Here is an 18,323-nt window from a genome sequence, read left to right as displayed (position 1 = left end):
GATAAACTAGTAATATCATCAACCATGTGTAGTTAACTAGTGATTATGATTGATTGATTGTTTTTTTATAAGATAAGTTTAATGCTAGCTAGCAACTTACCTTGGCTTCTACTGCATTTGCGTAACAGGCAGGCTCCTCGTGGAGTGCAATGAGAGACAGGTGGTTAGTGTTGGACTAGTAACCGTAAGGTTGCAAGATTGAAGTACAGAGCTGACAAAGTAAAGATCTGTCGTTCTGCCCATGAACAAGGCAGTTAAAATATGATCAAATTCAAACTTTCATTCAATCACACATGTAAGATACTCAATTAAAGCTACACTCATTGTGAATCCAGCCAACATGTCAGATTTTTAAAATGTTTTTCGGCAAAATCATAAGAAGCTATTATCTGATAGCCTGCACCATCTGCACCAGCAGTAAACAAAGGAGTAAACAAAGAGCATATTTCAACCCTGCAGGCGCTACACAAAACACTGAAATAAAATATAAAACATGCATTACATTTGACGAGCTTCTTTTGTTGGCACTCCAATATGTTCCATAAACATCACAATTGGTAATTTTGTTCGATTAATTCCGTCCATATATATCCAAAATGTCCATTTATAAAGCGCGTTTGATCCAGATAAAAAACAGCTTACAAAAACGCAACGTCACTACAAAATATTTCAAAAGTTGCCTATAAACTTTGCCAAAATATTTCAAACTACTTTTGTAATACAACTTTAGGTATTTTTAAACATGAATAATCAATCAAATTTTAGACGGGGCAATCTGTGTTCAATACAGGAGTGAAAACAAACCAGCGCTGCTTTTCATGTCTTGCGCAACTCACAAAACTGTTACCCAGTTCCGAGTTGTCCTACTTCTTCATTGCACAAAGGAATAACCTCAACCAAATTCCAACGACTGGTGACATCCAGTGGAAGCGGTAGGAACTGAAAACAGGTTCCTATGAAATGTCCCTTGGCAATGACATCTAAGGGAACAGAGAGGGGGGGGGGGGGGATTCTGAACAGTTAGTCCTCGGGGTTTTGCCTGCTACATAAGTTCTGTTATACTCACAACAGACATGATTCAAACAGTTTTAGAAACTTCAGAGTATTTTCTATCCAAATCTATTAATAATATGCATATCTATTCTTGGCATGAGTAGCAGGAAGATGAAATTGGGCACGCTATTTATCCAAAAGTGAAAATTCTGCCCCCTAGCCCCAAGAGGTTAACTGACTTACCTAGTTAAATAAAGGTATAAAACAATTGGCGTCCAAAAATACCGATTTCCAATTGTTATGAAAACTTGAAATCGTCCCTAATTAATCGGCCATTCCGATTAATCAGTCGACCTCTAATACCTATAGACTTCCAGGCATCGCACTAATATTAGTTAGCATTGGCTCGCGAAACTACCTCCAACTTCCTTCGTACTGGACGCGGAGACATACAAATGGTATCCACGAGTTCATCTGACTCTGGTGAAGTCAATAAAGGGCTCTGAGGTTAAACCATGTGCAGTGACATAACTCTAATCCTTATCATGTGTCCCTCCTCTGTGCTGTGTAACCAGAGAGGTGTCTGGAGGGCTGGACTCCACTGCTCTGCCCCCACAGTACCATCATGGGTGTCGGTCTGTGCCCACCATGGTGCCAGAATGCAGTGATTGCCATGAGCTAGAGACCCTGATGCCCCTGGGCAGCCTGGACCATGAACATGACTGCGCCCAACCCCTCACAGAGCCCACTGAGGAGCACAGCCTCATGGGTAATGTAGGAATAGGGGACGAAGCCCTAGGTGCTGAGCTCATGGTGAGTAGTCAGGACACTAGATACTACACTAGAAACAACTACAAATATAGTACTTTTCAAGGTTGCTTGTTGAGTCGTGTTTTTCGTCTGACCTTGTCATTCTCCAGGCTGCTTGGAATGGGTCAGTTAGTCGTAACTGGGCCAACCGGATCACCAAATACAGGGATACCATCACAGAGGACTCTCTAACGCTCAACAATGGAACTTTGGACATGGCCACCACAGAGAATGGCAAGGTGTGTGTGTGTGTACAAGAATAAGAGGTAGATGGGGTAGAAAGTGGTGTGTGTGTGTGTGCAAGCATGCGTCTAGAAGAGCAGTAAGAGCTGGTTTAGAGGTAGAGTTGTGTGTGTGTTTGTGTACAAGAATAAGAGGTAGATGGGGTAGAAAGTGGTTTGTGTGTGCAAGCATGCATCTAGAAGAGCAGTAAGAGCTGGTTTAGAGGGAGAGTGGTTTGTGTGAGAGCTGAACAGGAAGTAATGAAACAGTGAACGAGGTGTCAGGATGACGTATAGCTAATTAGAATGTGACGCTGGCTGAAAGCTGAATGAGCCGCTTGATCATGCATCTGATAAATGAATTACTCTGCCACTGTTAAGGCACTCTCATACCCTTCAAAAGTGTAGGAGGGGAAAGCTATAATTAATCTATAATGAATCCCTCGTTTATTTTGCAGTCACACCTCATACCACCACTGCTCTATTTTACTGGTGACATTTCAGTCGCATTCTCAGTGATTTAATTTAGAGAATGGTATGCAGTTCAGAAAGCTGGATAGCATAGCAAGAAATAATGACTGTGTTATAATTGTATTATGGCTGCCTTTCCGTTATGATTGACACCACTGGTGTAAGGTCATTTACAGTTGTATGTTAATACAGAACAACAGGAGTACAAACACACTGCCTTGTAGGACTCCACTGTTACATGGGCTGACTGTATGAAATTAAATAATTAAATGTCTGCTAACTGTGTGTGGTGTGTTTCAGGGCAACCCCGAGGACCAACTGGACTCCTCCCTGTGCAGTAGTAACCAGGTGGAGGCAGAGGTCATAGTTCACTCTGAGCTGAACGACCTGGAGAAGGAGCAGCAGGAGGCACAGAGTGACACGGAGGAGGACTCTCAGGCCACCAGGGGGCCTTCACTGTCCGAGGCAGCTTACTCCCCAGTCAGACAGCCTGCCCAGGCCCCTTTACACCCAAAGGGGACACAACATCCAGGGGAGCCAGTGAGACAGCCTGCCCAGGCACCACAACACCCAGGGGAGCCAGTCAGTCAGGCTGCCCAGGCACCACAACGTCTATCACCAGGGGAGGAGTCCCTACAGACACAACCCCTGCCCAAGGTCCCATCCGGCCCTGTCCTGGAGCCAGTGTCCAATCACAATGGGCAGCCAGAAGGCATTGTTGGGGGCATGGTGGTCGTGGCAGCGCAGCTGACTGTAGATGTGGGGCGGCACCCGGAAATGGGGCTCACCAACGGCTTCCACTCCACCAAGCCCCTGCGGCCAGGGCAGGAGACCCTGGGGAACGGGGACTCCAGACACTGCCCCCCTCCCCCGGCCCCCTCTCCTTTCGTCAGCGCCGGCCTTGTCCACTCTAACTCAGCAGTGCACAGCTACCTGTGCCCTTAGCAAGAGGAACAAACCCCCACACAAAGACCAACTGGACTTCTTTCTTTTTCTCATTCATGATGAATCAAATGTTTTGTTTTTTAAAGCACCTCAGTATCTGATTTTCTTCTTCCTGGCTCAGTTTTATAGGTACTTTGAATCCATTGTTTTATATGTGTATATATACAGTATATATTTTTTAGTGCTAGTATGTATGGGTATTCATTTTGTTGCATAGCAGCAGTATGTTAGTCTGGCCTTAATCTGTACTTTGCTACAGGCTCCTATTACAGACGTACGATGACGGAAGAATAATGTAGAAAGGAGGATATTCCTTTTTTCATAAGCCTTGACCTGTTGGACTCTTGAGATTGAGTGTGGGCGTGTGGTACTTCAAGACCTACCTTTGGTCAGCTGATGGTGGTGGAGAGGCTCTTGCTTCAGCACCATGGATGAAGATAGAGCAGAACCGTGACCATGTGGCCCTTTCACTCTCACTCTGGCTCCTTTCAAATGACTGAGCTGTTCCTATTGGCTGTTCCACTGTATGGATGCTGCCTGCCCCAGCACCAGGAAAGAAGCCTTATATTTAGACACAGAGTGCAGACCTCTCTCTCTCTCTCTCTCTCTCCAACCTCCTGCTGTCTCAGGATCCACACACACATTCCCTGAATGGAGCTTGGGGGTCTCAGGTGCTTAATATTTTAGGAGCATTTTTAACCTCTGTATATTTATATAGATGATTATATTCAATAAAAATAGGACAAATATGTTGAAAAGGGAAAATAAATGAGGCAATTGAAGATAATTTGAAGGAACCGTATACAGTACATGTAGTTGACATAGGTGGCATTATTTTTGGGGGGGGGATTAGATGAGATGTGTAGGTGTATGACAAAATAACACATCTTATAGCAGCGGTCTCCTGGTTTTGCTCCCAGTCAACAGCACTACCTCATTTCTTTACAGGATGGTTTGTTGGTGATTTTAATAGTGTCATGCAGATAGGTGCATCTTTTAGAATCTGTTTTTTAACTGTTTGAATTCATAGCCTTCAATACTTTCAGGAATAATTTCCTGTCCCCTTCTTTCTGTATACATCGATGCGTATTCCCTACAGGAAATGACACGTATGGTACATAACGGCCTGTCTCAGATCTGTTTATTGCCCTTTTCCCCTTTATCAGTTGTTCCATTAGATTTGGGTTTCCAACTGTCGTCACATCTACTTTGGACCGGAAAAGATAAACATTTTTAATTTACCAATTACCTCAAATCACTTTTCAACTTAGGTAAATAATGCAGCATTTTAGTTACCAGGCCTAATATCTGGTAGCTTGTTACTAGACCTACTACATATGAACAAGGCTCCGTCAGGAGGCCTCACCCTTTGTGATGCCATCTCACTCATCCTTTCTCAGCTGTGTCTAAGCTCCTCCCTCTGCAGGTGAGGGGGATGGAAATATCATAGAGAAATAGACCTAGAAACCACTTCTATTTTCAGCCATATTTCCTGTCTTTCTTTGTACTTTTGACTCTCGCCAGCCTGAGGTTTTTCACAATATCACATGTAAAGTCTACACCCCTTTGAACTTTTTTCAATTTTTTTTGCGTTACAAAGTGGAATTAAAATGGATTTAATTGACATTTTTATATACTCTGTAATTTTAAAGTGGAAGATAAAAAATTGTTTTTAATTAAGATTCATGAAGAAAAAAAAACTATAACTTGTTAGGTAAGTATTCACCCTCCTGAGTCAATACATGTTAGAATTACCTCAGTCTTCTTGGGTAATCTCATAAAAGCTTTGCACATCTGGATTGCACAATATTTTCCCATTATTCTTTAAACAATTCTTCAAGCTCTGTCAAGGTGTTGGGGATAATGGCTAGACAGCAATGTTCAAGTCTTGCCCAACAAATTCACACAGATTTAAGTCAAAACTGTAACTTGGTTCTCAGGAACATGCACTGTCTTCTTGGTAAGCAACACCAGTGTAGATTTGGCTTTGTGTTTTAGGTTATTGTCCTGCTCAAAGGTGAATTCCTCTCCAGGTGTCTGGTGTAAAGCAGACTGAAGCAGGGTTTCCTCTAAGAATTTTCCAGTGCTTAGCCCCGTCTTTTCTTTTCATCCTGAAAACTCCCCCGTCTTTGCCGATGTCAAACATACCCATACCATGATGCAGCCACCACCATGCTGGAAAATAAGAAGGCAGTAACTCTGATGTGTTGTGTTGGATTTGCCCAAAACATAATGCTTTGCATTTAGGCCAAAAGGTGTATTCATTTGCTGTTTTTTTGTTGTTGCAATATTACTTTAGTGCCTTGTTGCATACATATGCATGTTTTGGAATATTTGTAATCTGTATATTTTGTATTCTCTTTTAACTCTGTCATTTAGGTCATTATTGTCGAGTCACTACAATCTTGTTGATCCATCCTCCGTTTTCTCCCATTACAGCCATTGAATTGTGTAACTGTTTTAAAATCACCATGGTGACATCCCTAAGCAGTTTCCATCCTGTCCTGCAGCTCAGTTCAGAAGGACGACTGCATCTTTGATGTGTCTAAGTGGTTTAATACATCACCCACAGCGTTATTATTAGCTTGACCATGCTTAAAGAGATATTCAATGTCTGATTTGTTATTGTTACCCATCTACCAATCACTGCCCTTCTTTGAGGCTTTCCAAAAGCATACCTGGTCTTGTAGTTGAATCTGTGCTTAAAATTCAATAGTTGACTGAGGGACCTTACAGATGTTGTATGTATGGTGGACAGAGGAAGGGTTAGTCGTTCAAAAATCAGTTCAATCGCTATTATTTCACACAGATTCCATGTAACGTATGTGATTTCTTCAGCCAACTGTTACTTCTGAACTACTTTAGGCTTGCCTAAACAAAGGGGTGAATACTTGTGCAAGAGCTACATTTCAGTCATTTCAGTTTTATTCATTTGTAAACATGTGTAGAATGTTCTTTAAACTTTCACCTTATGGAGTATTTTGTGTAGATCAGTGACAAAGAATATACAATTAAATCGACTTCAATCCCACTTTGTAACGCAACAAAATATGAAGAAAAGTAAGAGGCGATGTAGACATTACATTGGCACTGTACATTTTACCCTCGTGTTTTCATTTCTTTCTTTATAGCATTTTTAAACAAGCATCTTTATTTTATTTAGCATAATGCATGCTTACATTTCTTATACTTACTTTGTGTACCCTAACAAAATATGTATTCAAAATTGTCTCTCCACACAAGGACAAGAATATCTCGTCATACTTTGTCTAAATTAGAGGATGCCCATATCAAAGACTATACAGGTATAATGGGCCTGTTGTAAACGTGGCCTAAGCCATTGAGTCTTATGGTCTGTCAGATGAATGAGGACTCAGTTAGTCCAGATAGGTGCTAGAACTCAGAGGCATATAAAAGAGTCTCATAACTAAAGCATTCCAGTTTTATACTTTGAACAGACCTCACTCAGGATCAGGCATGCTCAAACTTTATCGAAGCAAAATAATGTCCATTTTGTGTTATCTTACAACCCATACATTCTCAGTGTCGCACGCTACATGCTCCTGTTCTGCCTTTTTTTTCTCTCAAGACAAATCCTTCTGGTCTAAGAGATCAGCACTTTGCTCCTCTACAGCATGTTCATCAGGAAAACGTTCTCAGTCCGTCTATGATCTATACAATTAGTCCAGTCATTATCGATACAAAAGTCCTTTCGGATATGGATCGTTGTGCTCTGACTAACTCACTCAGGTTTATTTAGTCAGTTAGATTTGAATGAAAGGTGTCCACCCAATGCATGATTTAATAGGACTGTATACAGTATAACTACCAATATCTATTTGAGACTGAGTGAAGCTGTGGGAAGGTGACTGTTCACAGTTCATTTGAATCTCACCGGCGTACAGTATGTATTGTATCTTTTGTAACATTACAGAAGTTGTTACATGTTCTTTACTCACATTTCTACTGAAGCGTCTGTTTTTAACATGCATTGTTACATTGTAGTGTCAATGTCAGCTCTGTTTCAAACTCTTACTGGAGGGGCACCTATTGCAGCGGCTTTGTGTGGTCTGTTGAAAACAGAGCCAACGTTGAAGACATAACAACGCCTCCGGCGTGAAGAATGTCTCACTGAAGAGGTCCAGTTGGTTCTTTTTACTGTTTCCTTCTAACCACATATCTTGCAGTACATAGTGTTCCTTACTGTAAGCGTCATTTGCCCAGAGTAAGCCGATGCGATGCTCAATGTAGTAATATCTTGCTCTAATCTGATCAAATATGCACATTAGTTCAATAACGGGATCCTCTCTTTTTTTTTTTATCGATATTTTATCACAGGAATACCTCATTTTTGTTGGTTACTTGTTAATTTAATGAAGATCATTATGAATAATGGACATTATGTTTATACGAATCCTTTTGTGGGAGCCAAGCTGGCAGAAGATGACGTAATACAGCAGGCTGCTTGTCTTATCTCAGCTGGAAATATCACTTGTTGCACTGGATTTATTTTCGACTCTAAGAATAAACCCTTGAGTGGTGAGTGGGTGCAGGGCAGGGGTTGGGCAGGGGGTGTGAGGAGAGGCATGAAGGCAGGGAGCTAAGGGGAGGAGGGTGAAGTTAGGGAAAGTAGTGAAGGGAAACCCGTGTGATATCAGTGCCAAGAAGAGTGGAGTTGTGGAGCGGTGATTGACTGTTGAAGAGGAACGTCTACCTTTCTGTAGAATACTGGTCTTTACTGTTCTCTACTCAGGTGGCCTGTCTTTGCATAAAACTGTAGAGGACTTGCCAGCATGTACAGTATACCCGACTCTGAAGCATGTCATTAGTTGTCAAACAAAGCTTCACCACTTGTAATCCTGAAAAACACTAAACAAATGCTGATACACAGATTCGGATAGAAGTTTCTGCTAAATGGCATATTTTATTTAGCTTTTAGTTTTTGTATTAAAAAAAATGAATCAATGTATTCTGTCTCTGTGTCCTCTCTGGTGCTTTGGTGGTGAGCTACCTTGTCCAGTGATGTCACATTTGTGCATTCTTCTTCTACTTCTTAACCAGCTAAACTGTGCTTTATTTAGTTTGTTATATCTGGAGTACTTCTCCTGTCCTATTCGGTGTCCTGTGTGAATCTAAGTGTGCGTTCTCTAATTCTCTCCTTCTCTCTTTCTTTCTCTCTCTCGGAGGACCTGAGCCCTAGGACCATGCCCCAGGACTACCTGACATGATGACTCCTTGCTGTCCCCAGTCCACCTGGCCATGCTGCTGCTCCAGTTTCAACTGGCCTGGGCCCTAGGACCATGTCCCAGGACTACCTGACATGATGACTCCTTGCTGTCCCCAGTCCACCTGGCCATGCTGCTGCTCCAGTTTCAACTGTTCTGCCTTACTATTATTCAACCATGCTGGTCATTTATGAACATTTGAACATCTTGGCCACGTTCTGTTATAATCTCCACCCGGCACAGCCAGAAGAGGACTGGCCACCCCACATATGCTCTCTCTAATTCTCTCTTTCTTTCTCTCTCTCTCGGAGGACCTGAGCCCTAGGACCGTGCCCCAGGACTACCTGACATGATGACTCCTTGCTGTCCCCAGTCCACCTGACTGTGCTGCTGCTCCAGTTTCAACTGTTCTGCCTTATTATTATTCGACCATGCTGGTCATTTATGAACATTTGAACATCTTGGTCATGTTCTGTTATAATCTCTACCCGGCACAGCCAGAAGAGGACTGGCCACCCCACATAGCCTGGTTCCTCTCTAGGTTTCTTCCTAGGTTTTGGCCTTTCTAGGGAGTTTTTCCTAGCCACCGTGCTTTTACACCTGCATTGTTTGCTGTTTGGGGTTTTAGGCTGGGTTTCTGTACAGCACTTTGAGATATCAGCTGATGTACGAAGGGCTATATAAATAAATTTGATTTGATTTGATTTGATTTATCCAGAATGTCCAATCATAGAGAACCTGGTATTGTGCCACCAGCAGAACTGTCTTTTTTTACAGTACATTATTTTCATTGTGTCGTATGTATGCAACCTCTTTCACTACAAACTCACTCGCGATATCAACTCTTGTTGTTGGAGCACTTCTTGTGAATGAGCACTTCTATTATCTTCATATGTGTATGTGTGCAGTGTCTTGAAAAAGCGTTTGCATTGTGAAAGTAGGAATAACATGTTGGCGGCGGTATCGCTGCGTGAGAGAGGCAGTAGAGGGTGTCTATGAGTGAGTCGGTGCTACATTACGTACGTCCGGGCAGCGCTCTGATGCTCACCTCTCCCTCTTACACAGTGTGTCGTCACAGCCATCCTCGCTGATTAACACACCTGTCCATCACTACACATGGCCCCTTCCCTGTTGGCATCGGCTTTGCACAGTCGATATGTCGTCCCCTTTTTATGCATTCTAGCATTGTTTTATTAATGAATTCTTATGGGAGTTGGGGCCATGGCAACTTCAGACGGTCAGTGTCAAGAAGTGCAATTTAACTTGGTCTTAAAAAATTGGAGGATGTTTGGAGCCAAGGTCGACTCAAGTGTTAGCGATAAATCCCTGATGAAACCTTTAGTTTAGGAGATGGCTGTAACGTATACTCTGAGTGTACAAAACATTAGGATCAACTTCCTAATATTGAGTTGCACCCCTTTCGGCTGGATGCCCTTTGGCTGGTGGACCATTCTTGATACACACAGGAAACTGTTGAGCGTGGAAAAACCCAGCAGCATTGCAGTTTTTGACACACTCAAACCAGTGCGCCTCACACCTACTACCATAGCCCTTTCTAAGGAACTTAAGTATTTTTGTCTTGCCCATTCACCCTCTGAATGGCACACATACACAATCCATGTCTCAATTGTCTCAAGGCTTAAAATTAATTCTTTAACCTGTCTCCTCCCCTTCAGCAACACTGATTGAAGTGGATTTAACAAGTGACATCAATAAGGGATCATAGCTTTCACCTGGATTCACCTGGTCAGTCTAACTCATGTTCCAAATGTTTTGAATACTCTGTGTACTTATGGTTGGCCAAAGTTGTGGACATGGATTAGAAGTTTATCCACACTGTGCTACCATCAGTGAACTTGTCAATCTCACAGCAACTCAAGATGTCTGAGCAAACTACTGTTGTGTAAATAAAACATCTTAATAAAGAGATGAGGATAACTGAACAAAGATGTCTGACTGTTTGTAACCCTTCTTTGACCTCCTGATAATCTTTAGTCTTGATGTTTCATTAATATTACAGTCACCCATGAACAACCATGTATGGATACTTATGGACATGGAGAGCAGTGCCTTGCCTGTTCTTGGTTTTCTGTTCTCTGTGTAACCGGTGTCAGTGCCCAGCTAGCACATAAGATCAGGTGTGGCAAGGCCAACACACCTGAACACACTTAACAAGATGGAGGATAGAGAGAGTTTTGTTGACGTGAGAACGGAATGTGTACGTTTTTTTTAAACTTTAGAAGAAACTTTCAACTTCACTGTTTTCTTTTGGTTTTTATGGAAAGTTCTCAATGTTCTGAGAACATGACTTTAAATGCAGCCATGAGGAAACTTGCAGAAAACTTTGTACTGAAATTCCCACAGAAGAACATTGTTTCTTAAGGTTCTCTGAACATTCTGAGGACATTACTTTAAATAGAACCATGAGGAAACCTGTAGGAAATGTTATGTTGATGTACTGAAATTCCCACAGAAGAAAATTGTTGAACTATTTGAGAAAATTCACAATGTCAAACCAGTTGGAAAACGTTCATAGAACATCATCAAACATTAAATGTAACCACGTTTGAACTTTTAGGGAAACGTTCTGTTAAAGTAATGAAATACCAAGAAAATAACTTTTTTGTCAAGTTCCTCAAATGTGCTGAGAATGTTCCAAAACCAATCAACTATCCTGCACCTTTCACAAAATGTTGTGGGAAGGTTGTATGCAAAATAACCATAGGACAACCACGCTCTCACCAAGCTCTAAGAAACATATGTTACTCAGAACGTTAAGGAGTGCATGTTTCCTTTGAAATGGGGTCTGTTTGAATAGACTAAATTGAACAGCTTTGTATGAGTTCATAAAAAACATGGCATGTTAAGTCCATCCTGGTGGTGCAGTGGATTCATTCCATGGATAGAAAACAGAAGATCATGGGTTAGAATCTCACGGATGCTGTGCCACAATAACGAAGAAATGTGTTTGCATGATGAAACAAATGAATTTCCGTGTGTCCTACCTGTGCTTGGAGTTGAAAACAGTTAACCCAAACTAGTAGTGATATAAAACAGTCTTATTGAAACAGGAAGTTATTCATAAACCTCAAAATAACCTTAAATGCCCACATTTAGAGAACGTTCCCAGAACATTATTTCATTACCTTCAAATAACCTTTCATTTATGCTCTCAGAACATTAATAAAGCAAGTGGTTTTACTGGTCAGGAAACGTATGGCTTCATTCCCAGAACCAATGGGAAACCAAAAATGAACATTCCCACAACTCTCAATTTGTTACACCTAGGTGGAACACAGGCCATACACTAAAATAGCAGAGACATTATGCACACACTGTAATTACATATCAATTAAAGAATAAAAAGTAGCCCAGCTCATCTTTGAAGCACTTACTAGCCACTCACCACTGGCGTCCCCCAGGGCTCTGTTCTAGGCCCTCTCCTATTCTCGCTATACACCAAGTCACTTGGCTCTGTCATAACCTCACATGGTCTCTCCTATCATTGCTATGCAGACGACACACAATTAATCTTCTCCTTTCCCCCTTCTGATGACCAGGTGGCGAATCGCATCTCTGCATGTCTGGCAGACATATCAGTGTGGATGACGGATCACCACCTCAAGCTGAACCTCGGCAAGACGGAGCTGCTCTTCCTCCCGGGGAAGGACTGCCCGTTCCATAATCTCGCCATCACGGTTGACAACTCCATTGTGTCCTCCTCCCAGAGCGCTAAGAACCTTGGCGTGATCCTGGACAACACCCTGTCGTTCTCAACTAACATCAAGGCGGTGGCCCGTTCTTGTAGGTTCATGCTCTACAACATCCGCAGAGTACGACCCTGCCTCACACAGGAAGCAGCGCAGGTCCTAATCCAGGCACTTGTCATCTCCCGTCTGGATTACTGCAACTCGCTGTTGGCTGGGCTCCCTGCCTGTGCCATTAAACCCCTACAACTCATCCAGAACGCCGCAGCCCATCTGGTGTTCAACCTTCCCAAGTTCTCTCACGTCACCCCGCTCCTCCGCTCTCTCCACTGGCTTCCAGTTGAAGCTCGCATCCGCTACAAGACCATGGTGCTTGCTTACGGAGCTGTGAGGGGAACGGCACCTCAGTACCTCCAGGCTCTGATCAGGCCCTACACCCAAACAAGGGCACTGCGTTCATCCACCTCTGGCCTGCTCGCCTCCCTACCACTGAGGAAGTACAGTTCCCGCGCAGCCCAGTCAAAACTGTTCGCTGCTCTGGCCCCCCAATGGTGGAACAAACTCCCTCACGACGCCAGGACAGCGGAGTCAATCACCACCTTCCGGAGACACCTGAAACCCCACCTCTTTCAGGAATACCTAGGATAGGATAAAGTAATCCTTCTCACCCCCCCTTAAAATATTTAGATGCACTATTGTAAAGTGGCTGTTCCACTGGATGTCTTAAGGTGAACGCACCAATTTGTAAGTCGCTCTGGATAAGAGCGTCTGCTAAATGACTTAAATGTAAATGTAAATGTAGGAGGTATGTGTGGTTTTGTGATTACTATAGTTCACCTTGGAGAAAAACAGAGGCTTTATCTTTGAACATTTGTCACGTGTATCCTCTCCTCCAGATGACAGTCAGGTAATATTGCAGACTTACTGTAAGTGTATAACTTGGTTCTATTAGGCTACCTTAAGCTGAGACACCAGGCGCGTAGAACAAGAGAGGGGGTAGTTTGCGTAATAGGATTGCCTTATGCATAGTGACATAATGGAGTGGTATAACAACTTTGGTAGGCCTACATAAAAGCCTTTTGTTGTGTTTAGGGTATATGGAGATACAATATTATCATGAAATTAATGAAAGTGGACAGAGCTACCCTAAGGGGTAAACAGTCCATGAATAGGCATATTTATATTTTTAATGCCAAATTGTGATTGAGCCTTCCTGGACCATTGGCTAGGCCTACCGTATGCTATAAAGGTGTTCATGCAATATAACAGTACACCACAGTTACTTTACAAGCTACTTTACCTATAGGCATATAATCTAGGCCTACTTGCAACATATTCTGAAATGTCACCTTCTAAGATTGCCTACAATTACAGTAATTGTAGTCTGGATATCAGTATTTTTAGCTAACATTCCACTCCTGTCATTTGCCATTTGCCTTTCAGGAAACTCATCGTTCAATATGCAGGCAGATATACGGTGCAGTTGCTGATTGGTAGTTGGAAACATACAGATCCTATTCAATTCTTCAAATTCTTAATTATATGGTTGGAAGCAGCATTAATATATTCCATGACAACGTAATGGAACATGGGGTGCGTGCAAACTTGGAACAATATATCATTTTAAGAACAACAACATACAATGTATGGAGGCAGTGTTAATGCAAGATCATGTTGTCTAAAATGGCTAGAGATTGTTGGATGCGCGCTGTGTTAAGAAGCAGTGCGGCTTGGTTGGGTTGGGTTGTGTATCGGAGGTCTCATGACTTTCAACCTTCGTCTCTCCCGAGCCGGTACGGGAGTTGTAGCGATGAGACAAGTGAGTAGCTACTAAAAACAATTGGATACCACGAAATTGGGGAGAAAAAATGGGTAGAATTCAACAACAAAAAATATATATATTTTTTAAATGGCTAGAGAGGCCTTAGTAATGAGAAAGAAATAATGATATATGGAAAAAATATTAGCCTACAAGATTTAATTGAGCTACAGCACGTTTGCTTCAGTTGCATCCTGTTAATGAGAGGAAAGAAACACAACTCACCAGTCTTCATTCCTCGCACATGCAGATCATCATGACGTGACTTGCTTACATTTTTACGATTTTGTTATGCTCATTTCAGTTACCTAGTATTTGTCCCTCTCTTAAAGGAAACTTTCTGAATGGATTTAGAATTAGTCAACACACACACTGTACTTTGGCAAATGACAGGAGTAGCAAGGAGGGATATATGTAGCCTATAACAGCAGAACAGAGGAGGCAACCACGCTATAACAGCGCTTCTATTGGGGAATTCCACGTAATGATGCTGTGCTGATAAATTGCAACACTGTTCGTCACCGTTAGATGTCACTCTTCTCCTCTTGGTCGACCGTGTAACAGCGTTTTTTCCCCAATGTGGTACAAGTGGTCCACAATAATTGATGCACAAGAAATCACTGGAAATGTCGAGCAGCATACGGGGGTGATTTGTGAACGCACTTTGACATTGTTGTTTTCATTTCACATTTTAACACCTTTTGTGTTTCGGTTATTTGTCCTTGACTAACATGATGTATTATTATATTTCATAATACTAGTAATACAACTCAACAGATAACAGCATTGTTCGAATATTATTCATTACATTAACTATTATTATTTGTATTATAGTAGCATTATATGCCAAAACAACACATTAGAAAACATGAAATTAATGTTAGGCTACAACTCGCAAATGTTTATACATTTGGCTTAGCCTATAACGATGGGAATCAATTATTTGGATACAGTAGTGAGTAGTCTAATGGTAAAAATGATGGTATCTTTTTTTTTCAATATAAATCCACTTGAACATAGCTTAATAGTATATATGCCTTGAGAGTGCAGCGGTCTGGTAGCTTTTGTTCCCAGAGTAGAGACTCCTAAAAAAATGATTTAGCGAATGCAGTAGAGGGAGGAGGGGAGACAGATGGAAGAGGGTAGTTCGTGGGAAAAGCTACAACGTGAATATGCGTGTGAGGCAGCGACACTGGGATATAGAGGAGAGAGCACGAGATGCTGACAGATTCCTGATAGATGTGCAAAATGGCGCAAGCAAGTTCTACCCCTGCGAGCCACCAATTGTTGTAGTTCATGAACATGAAGAGCTAGCTGTATGTCTCTTTTCTTCCGATCGCCTCACGTTGTTTTTAGTATCGTAATATATTTCAAAGTGATTAAATGGCTACCAGAAGGCTCTGCCTTGTTCCATGCATTTTTGGATTGCTCCTCAACGCTTTAGTCGGTAAGTGTTTATTGATATCCTTTCTAGGCTACTACTACCTCTGCAGGATAACACCTTTTGGGAACGGAACCGCCTTTTGCCCCTATCAGAAGCGGGTGCTGCAGACCAAAGATAGTGCATAATATCTAGCCCTATATTTCTAGACCGTCTCCGCTGCAGACATGGTTGGACGAAACTATAGGAGCATCTCGGCTGGACGTGAACTTGACCATATTCTTCTCTTGCGTTTATTCCTTGAACGTTCATCTTCATTTGGGGAATTCAGTTCCATGCAGCATGTGTATTATATTAGTGTGTTTTGTGAATGTGTGCTAATGGAATTTAGAACCCGATATTTCTGTAGCAATGATCTCACTCTTGAGCCGGTGGTGATGTGTAGCTGGCACGAACTTGTTTGACACTCTTTGAAAATATTCTCACATTAGCCTATATAACAACATGGTTGTTGCTTAAAAAATGAATCTTGAATCCATGCGCCCTATTGTTTTATTGTACTGTTGCCACGTGCAGCAGCCTACGTCCTAGAAAACACATAGGTTAACCCACATAGGGTCTGATGCATAATTGTGTAAAAACCTCAGAGCCGGAAAATGATATAGGCAGATTATGATGATGATGATAGGCTCCTACCATTGGAGCCTACGACTTGAACCAAGAAAAAGTGGTAGGCTAATTATTATCATAATTATGATGATATTGATAATAATAATAATAGCCTAATAATAGGCCTAACAATAATAATAACAACAACAACAATAGGTTATTGATTGGGATTGTATGATGTTTAAGTAGGCTAGCCTATTAATCTAATGTGTTAAAAATAAGAATGATAATTGTTTATACCCATTATGGTCCATGTGGTTCTTAGGTGTGTGCGTGTGCGCGTGCGTGTGTGTCCTGTTGTGTTGGTTTGTGCCAAATACATTCTCTGTGCCAAAGAGTGCTTGAAAAACGAGGATCTCCTTCCTTTCTTTGTTGGCTGTGGTCACTATGAATCTTTACCATTGATACACACAAACCAGCCTTTCATGCATTGATGGAATGTTATAACTTTTGAAATTCTATTTTATTGCCATTCCCAATATGTTCTGCCATCTCTCTGCCTCCTTTTCCCCGCCACTTATGAAAAGTACATTTAAATATTGTGTAGGTAGGTATTTGTGTTATTAATCTAAAATGTAATTAATCTACAACCTAATATTAAACATTTGACATAATAGCAGTGATGTTTGGACAGTTCATACTTGCACTTGTCTGCATAGAGCATATTAGTCTTCTTTTTCTTTATCCGAGCCCTGAACACTGCTGCGCTTATCATCTGTCATAGGGGGAGATATCTTTAATTGAGTGAGTCTTTGTGTAGTCAATTTATTGCTGTGAGAATGAATAAAAAGACAGCAGTTATTGCCCGCTGAGGAGAATATTTGTACAGATGAACTTCTTTTTAAAATGTTCTTGGCTCCTTTGTTCAGTATGATTGACAGTTTTTAGTCCCTCAATGCGAGGCCCCATTTCCCAGCATGTAACCCGGATAGAGGGATGCTTTTATGATGAGCATCATGCCATAGAGACCCACAGGAACACACCACCCATGTAATCACATTTCCAGTAATGGCTGGAGCAGTAGTATGGAGGGTGAGAAAAGAGGAGTGAAGGAGTAAGGAAGGAGGAGTGAAGGAGTAAGGAAGGAGGGGTAAAGGAGTAAGGAAAGAGGAGTGATGGAGTAAGGAAGGAGGAGTGAGGAGTAAGGAAGGAGGAGTGAAGGAGTAAGGAAGGAGGAGTAAAGGAGTAAGGAAGGAGGAGTAAAGGAGTAAGGAAGGAGGAGTGAAGGAGTAAGGGAGGAGAAGTGAAGGAGTAAAGAAGGAGGAGTGAAGGAGTAAAGAAGGAGGAGTGAAGGAGTAAAGAAGGAGGAATGAAGGAGGAGTGAAGGAGTAAAGAAGGAGGAGTGAAGGAGTAAGGAAGGTGGAGTGAAGGAATAAAGAAGGAGGAGTGAAGGAGGAGTGAATGAGTAAGGAAGGAGGAGTGAAGGAATAAAGAAGGAGGAGTGAAAGAGTAAAGGAAGGAGGAGTGAAGGGATAAGGAAGGAGGAGTGAAGGAGTAAAGAAGGTGGAGTGAAGGAGTAAGGAAGGAGGAGTGAAGGAGTAAAGAAGGAGGAGTGAAGGAGTAAGGAAGGGGGAGTGAAGGAATAAGGAAGGAGGAGTGAAGGAGTAAAGAAGGAGGAGTGAAGGAGTAAGGAAGGAGGAGTGAAGGACTAAGGAAGGAGGGGTAAAGGAGTAAGGAAGGAGGAGTGAAGGAGTAAGGAAGGAGGAGTGAAGGAGTAAGGGAGGAGAAGTGAAGGAGTAAAGAAGGAGGAGTGAAGGAGTAAAGAAGGAGGAGTGAAGGGTGTAAAGAAGGAGGAGTGAAGGAGTAAAGAAGGAGGAGTGAAGGAGTAAGGAAGGAGGAGTGAATGAATAAAGAAGGAGGAGTGAAGGAGTAAGGAAGGAGGAGTGAAGGAATAAAAAAGGAGGAGTGAAGGAGGAGTGAAGGAGTAAAGGAAGGAGGAGTGAAGGGGTAAGGAAGGAGGAGTGAAGGAGTAAGGAAGGAGGAGTGAAGGAGGAGTGAAGGAGTAAGGAAGGGGGAGTGAAGGAATAAGGAAGGAGGAGTGAAGGAGTAAAGAAGGAGGAGTGAAGGAGTAAGGAAGGAGGA

At 42.1% G+C, this 18,323-nt stretch overlaps 2 protein-coding genes across 2 annotated transcripts in view; both read left to right on the top strand.

The window, feature by feature from the left end:
* LOC115113600 (immunoglobulin superfamily DCC subclass member 4-like) overlaps nt 1–8,409 on the top strand; it is a 64,213-nt gene extending 55,804 nt beyond the window's left edge. The window contains exons 18-20 of the mRNA XM_029641406.2: nt 1,569–1,806; nt 1,914–2,042; nt 2,796–8,409. Of these exons, the coding sequence (XP_029497266.2) occupies nt 1,569–1,806; nt 1,914–2,042; nt 2,796–3,440 (1,012 nt within the window). The 3' untranslated portion in view covers nt 3,441–8,409. The remainder of the gene's footprint in view (nt 1–1,568; nt 1,807–1,913; nt 2,043–2,795) is intronic.
* A 6,995-nt stretch (nt 8,410–15,404) lies between these two features.
* LOC115118725 (immunoglobulin superfamily DCC subclass member 3-like) overlaps nt 15,405–18,323 on the top strand; it is a 144,977-nt gene continuing 142,058 nt past the window's right edge. Inside the window, exon 1 of the mRNA XM_065013047.1 lies at nt 15,405–15,638. Coding sequence (XP_064869119.1) covers nt 15,575–15,638 — 64 coding nt within the window. The 5' untranslated portion in view covers nt 15,405–15,574. The remainder of the gene's footprint in view (nt 15,639–18,323) is intronic.

Source organism: Oncorhynchus nerka, linkage group LG28 (assembly GCF_034236695.1).
Source record: "Oncorhynchus nerka isolate Pitt River linkage group LG28, Oner_Uvic_2.0, whole genome shotgun sequence".
NCBI lineage: Eukaryota > Metazoa > Chordata > Actinopteri > Salmoniformes > Salmonidae > Oncorhynchus > Oncorhynchus nerka.
This window is presented reverse-complemented; position numbering and strand designations above follow the sequence as displayed.